Source organism: Ursus maritimus, unplaced genomic scaffold (genome assembly GCF_017311325.1).
Source record: "Ursus maritimus isolate PB19 unplaced genomic scaffold, ASM1731132v1 scaffold_17, whole genome shotgun sequence".
Taxonomy (NCBI): domain Eukaryota; kingdom Metazoa; phylum Chordata; class Mammalia; order Carnivora; family Ursidae; genus Ursus; species Ursus maritimus.
This window is the reverse complement of record NW_024424119.1, coordinates 114389-136207: the sequence shown is the minus strand read 5'-3', so window position 1 is coordinate 136207 and position 21819 is coordinate 114389. Positions and strand designations below refer to the sequence as shown.

General features: G+C 36.8%; 1 protein-coding gene across 1 annotated transcript in view; it reads left to right on the top strand.

The window, feature by feature from the left end:
* The window catches only part of KIAA2026 (KIAA2026 ortholog), a 148636-nt gene extending 135351 nt beyond the window's left edge, over positions 1-13285 (top strand). The window contains exons 7-8 of the mRNA XM_008689885.2: positions 7761-7948; positions 8995-13285. Of these exons, the coding sequence (XP_008688107.2) occupies positions 7761-7948; positions 8995-12635 (3829 nt within the window). The 3' untranslated portion in view covers positions 12636-13285. The remainder of the gene's footprint in view (positions 1-7760; positions 7949-8994) is intronic.
* Positions 13286-21819: the final 8534 nt, after the last annotated feature.

The window sequence follows — 21819 nt, the reverse complement described above, 5'->3', positions numbered from 1 at the left end:
TGACCATTGTTTCAATCTCTTCATAATTAGTCTGTTTTAATAATCAGTTTCTTCCTGTTCCAGTCTTGGTAGTTTATAGGTTTCCAAGAAGGCATCCATTTCTTACAGGTTGTTTAATTTATTGGCTTAAAGTTGTTGATAAAAGTTTCTAATGATCCTTCCTATTTCATTGGTGGTGGTCGTGATCTCTCCCCTTTCATTCATAATTTTATTTATTTGGGTCCTTTCTCTATTCTTTTGAATAAGTCTGTCCAGTGGCTTATCTATTTTATTTATTCTTTCAAAGAACCAGCTTCTAGTTCTGTTGATCTGCTCTACTGTGCTCCTGGTTTCTAATTCATTGATCTCTGCTCTAATCTTGATCACCTGCCTTCTTGTGCTTGGGTTAGGCCTGTTCTTCTGTTCCAGCTCCAGCTTCTTGAGGTGAGAATATAAAAACTGCAGTTTAGATTTTTCTATTCTTTTCAGTGAGGCTTGGACGGCTATGTATTTTCCCCTTAGGACTGCCTTTGCAGTATCCCATAGGTTTAGGACCGACGTGTTTTCATTCCCATTGGTCTCCAAAACTTGTTTAAACTGATTTTTAATTTCCTGATTTACCCAATCATTCTTCAGCAGGATGGTTCTTAGTCTCCAAGTGTTTGAGTTTCTTCCAAATTTTTCCTTGTGATTGAGTTCCAATTTCAAAGCATTGTGGTCTGAGAATATGCAGGGAATAATCTCAGTCTTTTGGTATCGGTTGAGACCTGTTTGTGACCCAGTATGTGGTCTATTCTGGAGAAAGTTCCATGTGTGTTCGAAAAGAATGAGTGTTCTGTTGTTCTGGGTGTAGTGTTCTGTATATATCTATGAGGTCCATCTGGTCCAGTATGTCATTCAAAGCTCTTGTTTCTTTGTTGATTTTCTGCTTAGGTGATCTGTCTATTGCTGAGAGTGGAGTGTTGAGGTCCCCTACTTATTAACGTATTTTTATCTATATGTCTCTTTATTCTGGTTAAGAGTTGGCTTGTGTATCTAGCTGCTCCCCTGTTGTGGGCATAGATATTTATAATTGTCATATCCACTTGTTGGATACATCCTTTAAGAATTATATAGTGTCCTTCTGTATCTCTAACAATAGTGTTTAGTTTAAAATCCAATCTGTCTGATATGAGAATTGCTACTCCAGCTTTCTTTTGAGGCCCATTGGCATGAAAAATGGTTTTCCATCCCTTCACTTTCAGTCTGGATATATCTTTATGTTCAAAATGAGTCTCTTGTAGTCAGCAAATGGATGGGTCGTGTCTTTTTATCCAGTCTGCAACCCTGTGGCGTTTTATGGGAGCATTTAATCTGTTGCATTTCTATACACTAATAATGAAGCAGCAGAAAGAGAAATTAAGGAATCAATCCCATTTATATTTGCACCCAAAATAATAAGATACCTAGGAATAAACCTAACCAAAAACATAAAAGACCTGTACTCTGAAATCTATGAAACAGTGGTGAAAGAAATTGAAAAGGACACAAAGAAATGGAAAGATATTCCATGCTCAAGAATTGGGAGTACAACTATTGTTAAAATGTCTGTACCACCCAAACTGACAATCTACACATTTAATGCAATCCCTATCAAAATATCAACAGCAATTTTTATGGAACAAGAGCAGACAATCCTAAAATTTGCATGGAACCACAAAAAATCCTGAATAGCCAAAGCAGTCTTGAAAAAGGAAAGCAAAGCTGAAGGCATCACAATTTCAGACTTCAAGTTATAATACAGAGTTATAATAATTAGAATGATATTTATTGTACTGGCACAAAAATAGACACATGGATCAATGGAACAGATTAGGAAACCCAGAAATAAACACACAATTATATGGTCAGTTAATCTTCAACAAAACAGGAAAGAATATCCAGTGGGAAGTGGACTTTCTCTTCAATAAATGGTGTTGGGAAGACTAAACAGAAACATGGAAAAGAAAGAAAATGGACCCCTTTCTCACACCATACACAAAACTAAATTCAGAATGGATTAAAGACCTAAATATGAGACCTGAAACCATAAAAATTCTAGAAGAGGACACAGGCAGTAACTTCTTTGACATTGGTCACAGCAACTTCTTTCTAGATATGGCTCCTGAGGCAAGGGAAGCAAAACTTTATTACTGAAGTTATAAAGTTAGGTTGTTGTTTTGAGGTCTTTCTTATTTTGTAGTGTAAGCATTTATTTGTAGCTCTAAATTTCTCTGTCAGCACTGTTTTCACTGTGTCACATTGTTCTGGTATGTCATGTTTTCATTTCCATTTGTATGTATTTTCTAATTTTTCTTTTAATTTCTTCTTTGATCTATTGGTTGTTTAAGAGTGTGTTGCTTAATTTCCACAAATTTCTGAATTTTCCAGTTTTCCTTCTGTTACTGATTTCTGACTTCATCTGTGGCTTGCATTCTTGCAAGAAACAGATGAACTCAAAATGTCAGGTTTTTTTGTGATAAGTGCTATGAAGAAAAATAAGGTAGGGTAAGGAGAATAGGAAGTGCCTGGTTTGGATGGGAAGATGATTGCTCTTTTACTAGGGTGTCAGGGGAAGCTCCTCTGATAAGTTGATATTTAAACAGAGACCTGAAACAAAGAAGGGAGAGAGCCATGTGGATATCTGAGAGAAGAGAAGATGCAGAAGTCCTAAGGTTGGCATCGTCTTTGGCCTTTAGAGGAAATGCAAAGAGACAAGTGTAGCCAGAGCAAAGTGAGTGAGGAGGAAAGTGCTAAGAGTCAAGAATCAGAGAAGTATAGGTAGCCATAGCCAGGTTGTGTATGTCTTTAAGGACTTCTGTTTTTACTCTAAAATGAGACAACATTGAAGGGTTAAGCAGAGGAGGGACATATCTGACTTATCTTTTAAAGCACTCACACTGCCTGTTGTGTTGAGATTAGTGTAGTGGGACAACAGGGAAATCAGTTACAAAAAGCAATAATCCAGGCAAAAAAAATGGTGGTGGCTTGGAACAGGGTAGTAGCTGTTGATTTGCAACCCTCTTAGGAGTTTCCCTGGTATAATCTGAAATGCGTTTGTATTCAGAGGACAGGGAGAGACTAAGAAAGAAGCAGGCCATTCCAGGTTTGTAGGTGACAGTTTGAATACGTAGATGGAACTTAAATTCAGTGAGGCTTGTCTTGGGTGGCAGCAAGACAAATGGATCTCTGCACCCGCCTGCCGGATCTTAAAAGTTTACATAAGAAGCCTTAACTGGATGCAGCCACATATATTATACAGGTGTATTCAACATCACATCACTCTCTCAAGGCTGTGTTCTTGGAGCAGCCTCTGGGAGCTGGAAAGGCAAGCAGAACCTACATTCCAAGGGGAGGGAATGAGGAACCTTTGAGTGCCTAGGTCCAGCTCATGGGTCAGTTGGCAGTCACATCTTTTTGATGGTGTTCCCCAACAATAGCAACACAGATGGCAAGGAATGGTTAGATTCTGGATGTGACTTGAAAGTAAGGATTGGCAGAATTTTCATAAACATTGGATGTAGAGTGTCCAAAAAAATGAAGAGTAAAAAGATGATGCCCAGTATTTTTGGTCTAAACAACTAGAATTATGGAATCGTCATTAGTTTAAAAAGGGGGAGCTAAAGGAGTAGCAGGTTTGCAAGGCAGGGATTCAAGAGTTTGGATTTCAACATATGTGAAGTTTGATAATGATTTTTAGATATCCAGTTGGACTTACTGAGTAGGCAGTTTAGTATATGAGTCCCAGTTCAAGGGAGTAAGCCAGACTGGAGGCATAAATTTAGGAGTTGTCGGGCTATAGATTATATTTAAACTATGAGACTGGTAGAAATCACCTAGAATGTGAGTATAGATAGAGAAGAAGAGAGACTGAACCCTGGGGCATTCCAACATGTAGAGATGGTGGAGAGGAGTAGGACTTAGCTGAAGAGACTGAGAAAGAATGTTCAATAAGGTAGAGTCTATTCAAGAGAATTAGGGGAGAGGACGTGGAGTTTTATTATAAAGTGGAGCGGAGAAATAGGGCAGTAGCTGGAAGGACAAGTTGGAGTCAAGAGAGGGTGCTTTGCTTTGTTGTTTGCTTTCATTAGTGGAGAAATAGCATTCTGTATACTGGTAGGAATGAGCTAATAGGCTAAAATGGCCTCAGGAAAAGGAAGGGACATTTGGTAGAGTTATATCCGTGGATAGATGAGAAAGGATGCATAAAACGAGGGATTAGCTTAGATAGGCAGAATATGAGTACAAATGAAGGTCGTAAGTGGCAGATGAGATGTGAGCATATGAACGTGCTTGTCTGATTGCTTGTATTTTCCCTGAAAAGAAAACAAAATAGCTGAGACAGAGAAGAGGGCCAAAAAGGAAGGAACTTCATACAACTCCCATGTAGATATTTCTAAAAGGAAATTAATTTTACAGTTATCCTACGTGCCACACATACTGTGAGGTAAGTACTAAACAAAATAAACTAAAGGTTAGGAGTAGAAGAGAGAAACTCAGTTGAGAGCAAAAAGATTAATAAAGAATCTCTAAAATACTGTATCATTTGGAAATGTTTCTATCTCTCCATAGTTTTATGGAAACATAGCTATTACATTTTTATGTGAAAAGGGTCCTTGAAAGATCACTTTTCAACTTTGTTTCTCTATGCTTAATTTAAAAATATTTTTTAAAATTTGCTGCCCTCTGTATAAACCAAAAATAGTAGGTACTGTTCCCTAGAATTTCTTGGTGAACAATTTTTTTGAGTATACGTGGCACATAATGTTATAGTTTCAGGTGTACAACATAGTGATTGGAGAAGTTTATGCATAAAGCTCACCCGAAGTGTAGTTACCATCTGTCACCATACAACACTTTTACAATATCGTTGACTGTATTCCTTATGGTATACCTTTTACTCTTGTGACTTATTCATTCCCAAACTGAAAGCCTTTATCTCCAACTTCCTTCATGCATTTTGTCCATCCCCCACACCCGTTCCCCTCTGGCAACCATCAGTTTGTTCTCTTTACTTATAGGTCAGACTCTGCTCTTTTGTTGTTGTGTGTTTATTCATTTGGTTTTTTTTTTTTTTTTTTTTTAGATTTCATAATGAGTCTCTGACTGACTTATTTCACTTAGTGATATCCTCTAGATCTATCCATGCTGTTGCAAATGGCATGATCTCATCCTTTCTCAAGGCTACATAATATTCGTGTGTGTGTGTGTGTGTGTGTGTGTGTGTGTGAGAGAGAGAGAGAGAGAGAGAGTGTGTGTGTGTGAGAGAGAGAGAGAGAGGGAGTGTGTGTGTGTGTGTGTGTGTGTGTGTGTGTACACACATATATACACCACATCTCCCTTATCCATTTGTCTATCTGTGGACACTTAGGTTGCTTCCAAATCTTGGCTATTGTAGATAATGCTGCAGTGAACACAGGGGTGCATATATCCTTTAGAATTAGTGTTTTTCTTTTCTTTGGGTAAATACCCAGTAGTGGAATTATCAGATCACATGGTATTTCTATTTTCTACTTTTTTGAGAAACCTTTACACTGTTTTCCACAGTGGCTCTACCAATTTGCATTCCCACCAGCAGTGTATGAGGGTTTGTTTTTCTCCACATCCTCGCCAACATATGTTACTTCCTTTTTGATTTTTGCATTCTGATAGGTGTAAGGTGATATCTCATTTTCGTTTTGATTTGTATTTCTCTGATGATGCTGAGCATCTTTTCGTGTGTCTATTGGCCATCTGTATGTCTTCTTTGGAAACATGTCTATTCAGGTCATCTGCCCATTTTTTAATCAGATTGTTTGCTTTTTGTTGTTGAGTTGTTACGTTCTTTATATATTTGGTTAGTAACCCTTTATTGAATATATCATTTTTCCATTCAGCCTTTTTGTTTTGTTGATGGTCTCCTTCGCTGTGCAGAAGCTTTTTATATTTTTATTCTCCCAATAGTTTATTTTTGCTTTTGTTTCCCTTGTTTAAGGAGACAAATCCAGAAAAAAGGTTGCCATGCCAGTGTTAGAGAAACTACTGCCTTTGTTCTAAGATTTTTGTAGTTTCAGGTCTCACATTTAGGTCTTTAACTATTTGGTGCTTATTTTGGTGTAAGGTGTTATAAAGCAGTCCAGTTTCATTCTTTTACATATAGCTGTTCAGTTTTCCAAGCACCATTTTTTGAAGAGACTTTTTCCCATTGTATAGCCTTGCCTTTTTTGTCATAAATTAATTAACCATGTAAGTGTGGGTATATTTCTGGGGTCTTCATTCTGTTCCCTTCATCTGTGTGTCTAGTTTTGTTTAAGTAACATACTATTTTGATTACTTCAGCTTTGTAGTATATCTAGAAATCTGGAATTGTGATACCTATGGCTTTGTTTTTGTTGCTCAAAATTGTCTTTTGTAGTTCCTTACAGATTTTAGTATTATTTCCTCTAATTTTGTTAAAAATGCTTTTGGTATTTTGATAGTGATTGCATTGACTCTGTAGATTGCTTTGGGCAGTATGAACATTTAACAATATTAATTCTTCAGTTGATGAGCATGGAATATCTTTCCATTTATGTCATCTTTAATTTCTTTCATCAGTATTCTGTAGTTTTCAGAATACAGGTCTTTCACCTCTTTGTTTAAGTTTATTCCTGGGCATTTTATTCTTTTTGTGCAATTGTAAATGGAATTGTTTTCTTAATTTCTCTTTCCTCTACTTTGTTATTAGTGCATAGAAATACTACCAATTTCTGGGTAGTAATTTTGTATCCTGCAACTTTACTGAATTCATTTATTACTTCTAGTATGTTTTGGTGGAGTGTTTAGAATTTGATTAACTTTTTTAAATAACCCTTTCACTATATTGTAATCAGTAATTATAAAACTATTTCAAATCTATTTCTGTTCGTGCCGCTAGAAAAAAATTACCTTTCTCTCATTAACCTTCTCTCATTGCCTTTAGAAAGACAAATTGGTGATATGTTCAAAAACTGTATTCTGAAATTATATATATAATCTTTTTCAGTTTCTTATGCCTACCCATCCCCTGAGTTTTCTCTTTAAAGATAAATGTTGGCAAGACTGAACTAAGCATCTTAGACACATTTGAGATTAAAACATAGATCTTAGTGACTTTTTTTCTTTGAAATTTTTGTTTAAATCCTAGTAAATTAACATATACTGCAGTATTGGTTTCAGGAGTAGAACTCAGTGGTTCATCACTTAATGTAACACCCAGTGCTCATCATAACAAGTGCCTTCCTTAACACCCATCACCCATCTAACCCATCCTCCACCCACTTCCTGACATCAACCCTCAGTTTGTTCTCTGTCATTAAGAGTCTCTTATGGTTTGTTTCCCTCTCTTGCTCTCTTTTTTTTCCCCTCCCATATGTTCATCTGTTTCATTTCTTAAATTCCACAAATGAATGATATCTTACGGTACTTTCCTGACCTATCTCGCTTAGCATAATACACTGTAGCTCCATCCACATTGTTGCAAATGGCAAGAGTTCATTCTTTTTGATGGCTGAGTAATATTCCATTATATATATATATATATATATATATACACACACACACACACACACACCATATCTTCTTTATCCATTCATCAGTCAGTGGACATTTGGGCTCTTTCCATAGTTTGGCTGTTGTTGATAATGTAGCTTTTAGTGGCTTAATTAAAAATATTTCAAGATATTGTTTAAAATAATAAAGTTAGTTTAGCTTCCAAGAGTTTAATACGTGTGTATTGTTTGTTATGTCGGGCATTTTTATTTCAGGAGCCGCCTAAAGAAAGACTATGATGATTTCAGAAGACAGCCTGATCATGATAAATTTACTGGAGAACTGTGGACTGCTGAAGAAGGTGAAGGAGATCCTGGAAAAGAGTCTCCTAAAGTAGAAGTTAGTAAGTCTGTAGACTCCACAGAACCTCTAGATATCCTGGAGAAAGATCACTTTGACCCAGGTAGTTATGAAAACTTTTCTTTAAATCAACACTAAAACCACAAACAGAAGTTTTAGTATCTTTTTTTGAGGTAAAAGGTAATATGGTTAATGATGTGTATTGATTAGGGAAATCTGGTATATTTCGAAGTGTCTTGTGTCCTTGGAGACACCATTTTATTTCTGGGAGTTTCTGGAGCCAGTGCCTGCCTCTGAACTGTAGGCATGTCTTTGCACGTTATAAACCACACATCTTTGATCTGTAATCCCTCTAAATTAGGTTCATCCTCTTTTTATTATTACCATTTTTGAAGCACTGTTTTTGATGTTTGATTTAAATGGAACTTGACACGTCCCTAATACTGTGAAGATTTTTTTATGAGGGAAGACCAATGTTGATGGCCAAATGAGATCTCAGAGTGGACGTATCATTCTAATAAGGAGGCTGGATTAGATTATCTGTAACGCATTTCAATTTATCAGATTATGTTATTCTGTAAATCTAGTTATTTTTTTCTGTAAATCTAGTTAAGTAACTTCCTTTCATTATATAAGAGGTTAGTGTGAAAATTTGTGGTTAGCAATGTATTAACCTGTTGTTTTTCATGTCTTTGGTGCATTGAAAAGAGTAGCTTCTCATCAACCCAGTTTGACCAGATATGAACATAAATTTTTTACTGTAGGAATGAATAATTAAACACCAGGAAAAGATGAACATTTTTAATCCTTTAGAGTCTCTGAAACTAGATGAGAATTCTGAGCTCTAATTGCTGGTTTGAGTATCTCTGTAAGAGATGTAAATTTTCCTTTTCATTTGTATTGGCAGCAGAATTAGTAGAGTTTGAACAAAAATAGTTCTCTCATTAATACGTAGTTGTTCTTGGGAATGGTTATGCTATCAAAATATCAAAGATCAGCTTACCTTAATTTCCAATTTTGAATCATCCTAAAGTAGATTTCTTAATAAATTGCCAGTTCAGAGATTGACTTACTCTTTATAATTGGTCTTATTATTGCTATTCAGTTGCTGTTTTATTTAAACAAAATGCTTGCTTTTATAATTTTCAGATGATATGAAACTATCAGAAATAGATTTTCCTGTGGCCAGAACCAAGTTGTTGAAAAAGGAATTACCTTCTAAAGATGTTCTGAAGATACTGCCTAAAACACTTAAACGACAGTCTAAACAAACTAATTATCTGGACGATAGCACAAAAGAGCTTTCCCCAAGGAAGAAAGCAAAGTTAAGCACAAATGAGACAGCAGTTGAGCATGTAGAAGGTGAGATGCAGATTGACTGTTTGAATGAATTAAGTCGTACAGAGCCACTGTTTCCAGAGTCATTTGCCTCAATGGATTCAACACCAGTATCTATTCTCCAGAAAGGGACCAAACCTATTCAGGCCTTGCTTGCAAAGAACATTGGGAACAAAGTGACCTTAACAAATCAACTGCCCCCTTCCGCAGGTAGAAGTGCACCTGCAGTGGATAAACCAGTTATATCTCCTCTAGAAGCAAGCCCCCTAAAGCCAGCATTGACCTGCCACACCAGTACAAAAGGTCCTTTACAAATGGTATACAAAACGCCCTGTGGCCAGTGGTTGCCCATAGATCTGCAGAACAGCTCTGTGAAGATTCAGATGCAACCTGTGCTCGATCCTAAAACAGGAGAAAAAATCATGCAGCAGGTTCTCATTCTGCCCAAGAGTTTTGTGATTCAGCACAAGGAAGGGAAAACAGTTGCAAAAGAAATACTGCCACGTGAACAGAAAGGTCCAGAACAGCACTGCTCATCTCTCCCACAGACAGCAAGTGTAAACTCTTGTTTAGCATCAGTTCTTGTCAGCTCAGCGGGAACTGTTTCTAACCAGCCACCCAATACAGCTTTCCATAGGACAATTACACCTTTGTCAAATGTGAGCACTGGTAGGCCACAGCCTTTGTCACCTGTAACCTCCGTAAGTAATTTATTAACACCTCCAGTTAAGACTAGCCAGCGTGAGTCAGGAAAAGTCAAGAATGCAGTTTCAGCAGCTACATTTTCCCAGCCCATTGCTTCATCCACCATTTCCTCAACAGTTCGGCCTCTGTTATCAGCAGCAACACTAAGTGGATCTACAAATCCTGGTAGTTCCCTCAACTGTTTTGCACAACAAACTGCTGATTCTTCTGAAGCAAAGCAAGAACTGAAAACTGTGTGTATAAGAGATTCACAGTCAATTCTTGTTAGGACACGAGGTGGAAACACTGGCGTTGTAAAAGTACAGACCAGTCCAGATCAAAATTCACCCAATAGCTTATCTGCAAGTTCAGTTTTCACTTTTGCTCCTCATCTTCAGGCATTTCTGGTGCCCAAATCAACAACTGCATCATCCTCTGTTTTTTCACCTGCAGTTGGAATGACCACTACATCTAGTCTCCCACCTTTTAGCCAAGCACCAACTTCTGTTTCCTTTCCATCTGGCTTTAATCCATCAGTGGGAAAGAATCTCAAGCTTACATTAGGCCAACCTTCCTGCGGTGGTAATTTGGGCCACATGATAGATAAAGCTTCACACATGCCTCCTTCTCCCTTAAAGTCCTCTGTTTCTTCTGGCACTGTACTACCATCAACAGCAAATAATTCAGTAAGTGTAATTAGCTTATCAACAGGAAATTTTGGACAAACCAGTGCAAATGTTATTCATACTCCAAATAAACAGCAACAAGTAGATTATTTCACGAAAAGTTTCCCTGTTACAAGATCAGAAGCAACAGCAGCAATAAGTGGAGATGTGATCAGTGGGACTGCAGTTCACAAACTTATGCTGGTGTCAGCTCCATCTATTCTTCCTTCTGGCAGTGGAACTGCAATTAATGTGACACCTGCACCAACATCTACAGGTGTTTCTGCCCAGAAATTAGTTTTTATTAATGCTCCAATTCCCAGTGGCACTTCAACTCCAACTATTGTGGCAGAACCATTAAAACAAACTCTTCCTCCCCCCTTGAATAAAACCTATGTTAAGACTCCAGAACAACCCCAGATAGTACTAATTCCATCTACAGTTGGAGCACCAATAAAAATAAATTCATCACCAACTGTGTCTCAGATAAAAGATGTGAAAATTGGACTAAACATAGGTCAAGCAATTGTAAATAGTTCAGGCAGTGTGCCAGCTATACCATCAATTAACATATTGCAAAATGTAACCTCAAAAGGAGAAGAAAAAAGTACCAAGGGCTATGTTTTGCCATTGTCAACAAGTGGTAATTCAATTCCAGTAAGCTCAAATTTTGTGAGTCAAAATATTACTCCTGTTAATGAATCAGTGGTTTCTGCAACAAGAGCAGCAAACATGTTTTCAGTAACGGGAGCAAATATATCTTTGGGTTCTCTTTCAGTGACCTCAACCTCTGCTTCAGTTGGGACACGACCTCCTGTTTTAGTCAGTGGAAATGATACCTCTTCAAGAATTATGCCTATTTTGTCAAATAGACTTTGCACGTCAAATCTCGGAAACACTGTGGCTATATCAACTGTGAAAACAGGACATCTTGCATCATCTGTTCTGATTTCAACTACACAACCAACAGTGTCTCCTAAATGTTTAACATCAGCTTTGCAAATCCCTGTTACTGTTGCTTTGCCTACACCTGTGACTATATCCCCTAAAGTAATCAACACAGTTCCACAAGTGGCAACAGTACCAGGAGCCACACGTTCTATATCTCTTTCTAAAAGACAATCTCGGACTTCTGTCCAATTTCAGTCACCAGGGATTTCAGCTACAGTGCCAACAAATATAAACACAAGTAAACCTCAGACCGAGTTGCCACCCCTTTCACCAAGTCCAGGTAAAGTAATTAATATTTCCAATTTTTCTTGTCTGCCAAACCAGCAGATGTCCCCTACTTTAGTAAAATCAACCCCCAGTCACAGTTCTGCTCCAGGTGGTTCTGCCATTCACACTGCTACAGTACCAACAAATGTAAATAGTGTGATAGGGGGTCAGTTGAGTGAACCTTGTATTCAGCAAAAAATAGTCATCAACACCAGTACACCTTTGGCACCTGGCACTCAGATCATGATTAATGGAACCCGGTTTATTGTTCCACCACAAGGTCTTGGAGCTGGCAGCCATGTTCTTCTTATATCTAATAATCCAAAATATGGACTTCCCTTAGTTCTTAACAGTGGCCAAGGCCTTCCGCCTACATCAGTAGATAACCCTGCCCAGAAGATTACACTAGCATCAAATAATTCTTTAAGTGGGCAGTCTGTGAAACATTCTCTAAGAAGCTCTACAAAAGTTGTAAACTCTCTTGGGAATGCCAGTCCTCTACCCACAGTACATACAACACCACAAATCATAAACACAACTGCTAAAGTTTCTGTTCCACCTCCCACACCAACAGTATCATTGACTTCAGTAATTAAGTCTCCTCCTGCTACTCTTTTGGCTAAGACGTCTTTGGTTTCTACCATTTGCTCTACTAAACCTCCATTGCCAAGTAGCACAGCAGTATTTCATTTGGACACATCAGTCAAAAAACTGTTGGTTAGTCCAGAAGGAGCAATTTTGAATACCATAAATACTCCAGCATCTAAGGTTTCTTCTCTCTCTCCAGCTCTCTCTCAAATTGTATCTACCAGTCAAAATCCTGCCTCTGTCTTCCCTGCTTTTCGCTCATCTGACTTAGAGAAGCCCGACACAGCTGCATCTTGAATTTAGACTAAACGAGCCAGTTTTTAAATAATGGGGCATTGTTTTGACTCCCATAAAAATTTTAACTTTATTATACTGTTGAAAACATACTATACATAGTTGTGTGTATGTGTTTTAATGTATCCTTTCATTAGCTTGCAACAAGGCTTTGTTTTCTTGGGGAAGAAAAGATCTGTTCCATTTCACTCATTGGTATGAGTATGTTTTCAAAGGATGTTTAAAATAGACAGGATTTACCTGTCGGTGTCGCATAAATTGAACAAAGTCAAGTTTCACTAGTTTGGAGTAAGCTAGCCTTTTGCACACTTGCATTGACATGTTTCTTCTTGAATTTGGACTGTTGCAGCGTGTATCTACAATATGGTATTCTGTGTCATTAGTGAAATCTTGTTTTTGTGTCTGTAAAAATATAAATAAATAAATATATATATATATTTATGCATTGTGAAAATGCAGTCCATGGTGTAAAATTGTACATATTCCTCAATCCCTAACAACCTGTACTAAACTATATGTACAAAGAACTATGCTGTCTTATTTATGTTTTGTTTACATAATGTATAGTTTTTTAAGTATTTTAGTAATTTTGGACCAGTGAACTGTTAGCAGCAATGCAGAGGAATCTGCATGTAATAAATTGAGTTCCTGTATTTCTTTGTTTGAATACCATTTTTAAAGTGCGTTCTTACTCCGTTGAAAGAATACATTCTATAAAATGAAAACAGCCCTTTACAAAAAGGAATTAAGGCTGGAAAATTTGAATTAATGGCGAGCACTTGTACAGGTTTTACAGTTTACAAACTTTACATGACATATCTTATTTAATTTTCACAGTACTCTTGAAAGGTTAAGTGATGTTGTCCAAGGTCACCCAGCTAGTGGGTGGTAGACCTGAGCTGGTAATGGTAGACCTAATGCTTTAAATCCTTTTTCCATGATTGTACATTACTTCTATTATAAAATTTCACTCTGGATTTCATTGTTTTAAGTTTTTTCTCTTATTTCACCATCAAACTCTCCATTGACCAAAATAAGTAATCTTCTTTCAGGCCAATGTATTTGGTCTGTGCTAATGCATGCCAGATATGTTTTATTAACTTTTTATTTTTAAATAATCTTAGATTCACAAGAAGTTGTGATGGTAGTATGAAGAGGTCCCGTGTACCCTTTGAGTTTCCCTCTGATATGTCTATTTTTATATTGAGGTGTTTGTTCATAGTTGACTGATTTTCCAAAATGATAAAACGTGAATTTTTCTTTTTTAATTTAAAATAACAAATGAATATGGACACCTTCAATTATTTATAAGTATATTTTGCTTTTGTTGTTTTGGGTTTGTTTTTGTTTTTTTTTTTCCAATTACAGAGCAGTTACTTATATTCTGTTGTAAAGCAAGCAGTTTTTATGGGTCAGCTTATTCTCAGGGTTTGACTTTGTGGTATTTCAGACTTATGCCTCATTTTAAATAAAAGATAGATTTTATTATGATAAACACTGAGTAGTGTATAGAATTGTTAAAATTACTATATTGTGCACTTGAAACTAATATAACACTGTATGTTAACTATACTGGAATTAGAATTTAAAAAAAAAAGTAAGGCGCAACATGGGGAATACAACACACACAAAATGTGTAATTGCTTAAGTTATAAATATTTTTAAAATGAAAGACAAAGCAAGAAGATAGATTTTATATTTAAAAGTCAAAACAGTAAAAAGATTTTATATTTATTGAATCTTCATATTCGCTATCTTATTTGGGATACTGCTTGTATAGTCATCCATGTTACATTTATAATGATGTTAAGCCTCATCGCATGGAGTCTGGGCTTGAAAATGTTCAGGAAGAATAGACCTAAAGACTTCCTTTGAAACTACATTGAAATTTATTAGTTATCAAAGTGGAGAGGGCAGTGAGAGTGTTCTGGAAAGTTGCTAAAGGCTCTCAAAAACCTATAGTTATGTTGTAAAACAGTATCTTTGCCAGTCTATGCTCTACTGTATAGTCACCCTCCCCCTTTCCCTGTCAGTTTAGATAGACCTTGGATTTCAGGGGGATGTGGGTGATGTTTGGAAATTCATCACATTGTGCATAGGTGGTGCTCAATAAATGAATGTATTTAACATACTCAACTTTTAAAACAAAACAACCTGAAATCATTCATCTTTTGCCTGAAAAGAATTCTCTGAGACATTTCCAGAAACTAATTTACTGGATTACTTATGGCTCAACTTTAATCCCAGTGAAGGACCTAAACTAATTATTAACCACTAATTCTTTTCTAACTCCTAAATCCAAAATCCTAATATGACCTTTGAAACTCTGTTCTGGTGAACCTTTAGAATGAAGCCCCGGCCCCCACCCCCCATCCCCTTAGGGCTTAAAAGGCCCTTCAGTCTATTCCTGCTTACCTCACCAGCTTCTCTTCGACCTAATCTTCCCTTGCCTGTTGCACTCTGGTTTTCTTTTAGTTTCTAAAAAGTTCCATACAAATCAAGGTCTTCCTGTGTGTTCTCTTTGACTTAATGTTTCATTATGGATCTCATTACATATGACATAATTCCCTCTCCTTACCACACTCAGCATCAAGATACCACAGTCATTCATAGGTTGAGGACGTAGATCGAGAAGGGCATAGTACTATATTACTGTAACAAGATTATTGGTATGCAGTTATTTAATGCCTGTCTTCCTTTTTAAAGAGAGATCTTGTCAATTGTCTTCATCATTGACCCCTCAGCAACTGGCACCCAATAGACATTCAATATACAGTTGTTGAATAAATCAGCGAGAAATCTAGATAGCTTTTTACATGATTTAAGGTCTGGTTTACTTTTTTAAAATAACACTCCCATTTTTTACTAGAATATGACTAAATTAATGGATTTATATAATCAAAAGCCAAATTCTTTTTCCTTTGCTTTCAGTTTGGTAGGTCATGTGTATTTCTGGGCTCTTGGCCAAAGAGTACAAAGTCAAATTCCTCAGTTCTTTCTTTGTATTCAGTGTTCTTTAACAGTTGTTTATAAAGGCATTCATGCAAAGGAAAAAAAGTTACTATAATGCTACCTAAACAGCTTCATGGTACTGGAATAATATGTTTCTACACATAGTATAGAATTAGGACATTTGGATGTCTGTATTCAGCATCAGTTTAAATGCTAAAACATGCTAAAACAACATCTCTTTCTGATATGTTAGCTCTTTCATTTCCTGTATGTTTTCTCCTGAAAAAAAAAAATCAATTCTCCTTTGTGGTTTTAAAAAAACTCTGTGTTGAGCTCTGTGTTGGGCATGGAGCCTGCTTGAGATTCTGTTTCTCTCCCTGCACCTCTGCCCCTCTCCCCCGCTTTTTTTCTCTCTCTCTAAAAAAAAAAAAAAATACATATATATATATATATATATATACACACACACACACACACACATATACACACACACACACATATATATTATACATAAAATACTTAGTCTCTTTAGATCCCTGTTTCCATTTCAAGCCTCCAATTTTTTTTGGTGCATTTAATAATTGACATCAGTAGTTTTATAATTAAAGCAGTGATGCTATAATGTACACTAAGATAAATTAAAATGTTTACTTGACCCAGTATATCACATTGACTTAGTGAATTAAGAAATCTTTAATATTAAAAGCTTGAGAATGTAGCAAATTCTGAAAATGATCTAAGAAATTTGATGAGTTATCCAAAATTACACCGTACTATTGATGTGGTTTTGGAATATAGGTGAGGTTCAGTAGGGTGGAGTCCGGAGCCAAAGACCAAGAAAGAATTCTTGAGGCCTCTTTGGTGCAAAATGGTGGTTTATTAAAGCACGGGGACAGGACCCTGGGCAGAAAGAGCTGCTGCCCCGGGTTGTGAGGGGTGGCTGATTATATACTATGGGTTTGGGGGAAGTAAGGAAAAAGGGAGGTTGAGATAGTACTGTCATATGTTAAAGAAGACTCAGGGGGTACCCAAGGCCTTACCATTGTCAAGTTAAGGTCGTTTTTCCCTCTAGCAATGCATTAGCATTAAGATAGTGGGGAACTTCCAGGAGGAACATCACATATCCCACCCTGGAGTGGGGTGTGGGGTGAGGTTGCAGGGTGTAGGTTTATGCTTTGTCTTCAGCTTGCCTTCTGTTCCCTCATCACTATAACAAAGATGATCTACAATTTACCATAACTCATTCCAATAGTTGTTTTGCTGTCGCCTGAGCCTGAAGCCTCATTGTTGCTATAATGCTGTCCTTTGTCCCAGGTATTTTTACTAATTTATTCAACAAGCATTTATTATGCATGCCATGGTGCTTGGCTTATTAACAAGTTTATTGACAAAGCTGAAGGGCATGGCATAGTTCCGGTTCTTACAGTTTAAGTTGGAGACAAAATCTGAGTGAGAAAATTCTATAGTTAAGTAATATATGAAGAAGTACTAAAGAATCAAGTGTATGTTTTTATGTGTGTAATCCTCAATATCATTCTTAAAGTAATTATCAGTGTAAATGGAAAACATTGTCAATGTAATTTTCAAATTCAAAGAGGTGTAAATTCATTCTACACATTTGTTGAGAACCACGTAATACATAAGATGTAGGAACAACATAGATGAATAAGATCCCATCCCTGTCCTCAAGACAAAACACAAAAATGAATATAACAGTAAGTTAAAAGTAAATGTCAGAGGAATAAAGAACTCAGGAATTTAGCAGTGAGGTGATAGAAGTTTCATAAAAGAGGTGGCATTTCTGCTGGGACTGAAAGTATATTTAGAACTGGGCTTGCAAGGACTCAGTCTTAGAAAAGCACAGGGAAGTTAACAATACTCTTGCATGTTTGAAAGTTGCTAAGAGTAAATCTTAAAAGTTCTCATCATAAGACAAAAATCGAAGGGATGTCCAGGTGGCTGAGTCGGTAAGTGTCTGTCTTTGGCTCAGGTCATGATCCCCAGGGCCTGGAATCAAGGTCCAAGTCAGGCTCCTTGCTCAGCAGGGAGGCTGCTTATCCCTCTGCCTGCTGCCCCTCCCCCCCCCATTGTGCTCTCTCTCTCTCTGACATAAATAAAATCTTTAAAACGAAAAGAAAAAATTGTAACTCTGTGGTGATGGATGTTAACTAGACTTAATGTGGTGATAGTAATACACTCTATACATAAATCATGTAAACCTAAATCTAATACAATGTCACATGTCAATTATATCTCAGTTTTTTTTTTTTTTAAAGAAAAGCACAAGGAGCATTTAGGGAACAGAGCAATTGAATTTGAATGGAGTATTATGGGTTAAGAGGGCCAAAGGGGACTAACTAAAAAATAGGTGAGTAGGGTGATAAAGGACTGAAAAACATTCTGAAAGTAATTGGGATGTTACCCAAGCTTTCAAAGCAAGGTTATTAACATAGGGTAAAGATTAATTAAATTACCTTGCAGGATTGCTGTGAGGATTAGATGTGATAATTTATGTAACACAGTTAGCCCAAAGCGTGCCACAAAGTGTTTAATAAATAGTAGCTGCTGTCACTTACTTGACTAGAGACAAGCCAATTAGGAAGTTACTAGGTGGGTTGAGAAGGTAGTCGCAAGACCTCTTATCTGGCAGTGATGGTAGCAACAGAGAAGTGACAAAAAGAGAAACTATAGGTTTGCCCCAATTTTCAAAAGTTTGCATTATGCTAGTTCACTTCTACAAAAGATCTCCAGTAGTACCTGTTTTTGCTAACTGAAAGAAATCCAAAAAGGTTTTTCGCTTTTACAAAAAAATGGAAAAGCAAAAATAGCATTCAGCGTTTGTTTTGCAGTGAGCCTTTACAGAGGCAGCGGTTACCCCAAACAGTGAGGCACCACCAAGCTCCTTCCCTGGAAACTGTGGTCAGTGTCTCAGCATCAAGTTGCCATAGCTTTGGCCTGTGTCTGTGAGCATCTGTGCTTTATCTCAATTTGCTTTGTATCTGTTAGCAAGATGTGTCATCCTCTAAGGTATCACAGTAGCCTAAAAGAGGTTATTTTTGGGGTCTGGGACCACTAAAAAACTTTTCCATATAAATTAATGATAATTGTCTCCACTTTACACCATGTCAGCTTAAAAGTTTTCATAAGAACACTCTATTTTCAGATAATGGGGGAAACCTGTATTTAGGTTGAGACAGATAGAGGAAGGGTTGGTTTGTTGTTTAAGGGAAAGACTTTGCATAAAACTCAAAAACGTTTTAACAGCAAGAAATATCATTAACAAAGTATTACCTGCCCTAAATTAATCTATGAATCTAGTGCTAAACTAATAAAAAGACTAATAGGTTTATTTGGAGGGTGGTGTTTGGTTTGGTTTTGTTCGGGGTTTTGTTTTCAGTGGGGTTCTTGTTTTATATTATTTTTTAAACCAAAATTCATTGAGATAAATATTCTGTTATTTTTATAGATTTCTTCCAACAGTTCATAGCATATACAAATGGTGTTTCTTGATCAAATGTTTTTCTGTGATCCTGTAAAAATTCAATTATGGCTTAAGTAATAGTAGACCATTTTGTTCAATCTAAATACAGTATTTATTTGGATCTAATTCTAGAGGATCAAATGAAGTGGTCTAATCTCCAGAATAATTTTATTAAAACCATCTAGATTGGCAAAAGACTGTCTTAGGAATTATAATTCTAGAAAAACTTCAATTTGAGTAAATACAGCATCAATTAAGTAAAAACAGTTAAACTAAAAAGAGATTACTCTAAATTACTTTTAAAGAGAAAACACAGATGTCCTACGGTGGATGTCCTATGCTACTATAAACCTGAATCAGACTTGTAAGTGACCCAGATGCCTGAGCCCTTACAGTTCATACTCTTCTTTCTCTGGGGACCTGATGGATGATTCAGGGAGTCTCCTGATACTCTCTAGCCGATGGCCAGAAGTACATTTGGAACAGTGGAGGCCACTTGGGAAAAGCTGGAAATTACACTTCTTGAGCCAGATTTTGTTTGTTCTGATTATTTTCTTAGCAAGCTTTCTCTCAGCCAAGCTGTTCTTTCTCAGGGGAGACAATCCAGCTTTGAAAAAAGGAAGTGTTTCTTTCTCTTTCTCAAGACCATCTTCCTGTAGGAGTCACACTTCTTATGTACATGGCTTCATATACTTTGGGAAGTTTCTTCTAGACTTCTAAGCAGTAAATTCTCTCCTTGATGGATTTTCTGCAGATATGCATTATAGGTTCTTGATGTAGTTCAAGCATTATTTGAAGTTTTAACTGAAGTTTTTTAATCTGAATTTCAAGCAGTATTTTTAGACTGCAAAGATGTTTGTTCATTCTGGAGACCACGCATTTGAATTAAAAGTGATTGATTCATTTATTTTCCTTCACTTAACTTTTTAAGTTGTCCTTGTTTTTCTCCTTCAAGCCTTATTAAGAAGAAATTAACAGCATCCGTGTATTTCTTCAGATTGACTTCTAATTGGCAGTCCAGGGATTCTCAGTTTTTTTATTTTCTCTTTGTCTAATTTCAAGTTGTCATCATCCACATAATCTTCTCTAAACAGAGCAAGCAAACTTGTCTTTAGTGTGGTTTTAGAGATTTTAACAGGCTCTCTTTATAACTTAAAGCCTCTTTCATTTGTGTTTTCAAATTGTCAAGCATTATTTTCTGTGCTTCCTTCCCCACGCTTTTTCTTCCATTGCACAGCTTCTTAGAATAGCCGTTTTAGGCCTCCTTAAAATTGAGTGTTTTTACCCAGACCAGCCATGATGGGTGTTCTGAGATGCTTTTAAGATGTTTTGGCATCTGTCACTTGAGATTGAGGGATTTTGCTGCATCTTCTAGTGACTGTGTATGTCTTTAAAGTAAAGCCATGAAAATGAAGTTTAGGGGACTCACTTCTGTTCTTTTTGGAAAAGGTTTACAATGTTCTCAAGTGATGGGTGGACCAGTCCAGATATTTATAAGTGCTGCAAAACTCAGTGTTTGTGATTTCACAGGACCGGCCTTCACTGGAGGTGACTTGGGGGCTTCATTGGTTTGTGTAATGAGTCTAGTCTTCACTTACTTTAACCCCAGGCAGAAAATCTTTGGGATGGATTTTTTTTTCTCCTTAAAGTATACCTACCCTTAACCTTAAAAAAAAATCATGGAGGCCGTATCAGAATCTCCTGTGGAAACACCCAGAGACTTGGGCCTTGTCTCAAGCAACAGACAACACTCTCTGAAAGCTAGTGCAGGGCAGGAGGAGGAGGGAAGGCCAGGCTCTATAAAACAGAACCCTCTAACTTTGCTTACTGCACAAATAGAGAGTGATAACTGATATTATTTGTCTAGTACATTTGAATTAGCAGAAAACGCTGACTGCAGCCACCCAGGCGCCCCAAGCCACGTGCTCTATAAATGTGGAGGATTGAGGCTTAGACTGGGACTTGCGACGAGAAAAGGAGCTGGCCCAATTCTGTTGAAGTTTACTTTAGAATTCATGTATTTGTTTGAAAAGGGGAGGGAGAGGGCTTATTTTAAGTGGTAAGACTGGACAGAATCAAAGAACAGTAGGGAGCTATTTCAGTATTTTGTTCAATGTCTTTTTTCAATATGTTTAAGGCTATTCAGTGTTTTTTCTCTTCAGTGCAATCTTGTCTGGTAGAAAATGAAACAGTTATGCTATACTGGTGTTTCCGATGACACAAGATGGTTTTAGGTGGTTTACTGACTCAGCATTAAGTAACACTGAATCACATAGCAAGAAAGTAATTTCTTTCTCTTGCAAGAAAGCTCTTTGTTTCTTGCTAATCTCCCTCTTAAATAAAAAGAGCAGGTGTCAGCCTTCTGCAGTCATCGTCATCGGTATCCTTCTAGGTTTGAGTAAAAATACTTCATTATCTTTCTTTTTATGGTTATCTTCTACTTATGGGAAATGATACTGATTTTCCATTTAGGGTGGTGATAATTTAAGCCAAAAAAAATTTTTAAATGAGTTGACTGAAAGAATAAATATTAGATAAATAATAGTATAGGTGATATGTAGATGTCAACAAAAAAATTTTAATAATGTTATGCCCTGTTCCACCATTCCACACCATTCCAGAATCTTTGATCCTTTATGATTACCTCTATATGTTTTTTTGAGAGGGCTTTGGCAGCCCAGAGGAGCTAAACTGCCATTGGAACATTTAAGGCAAGACATCAGCCAAACTATAGTATCTTATTTAAATTCTTAC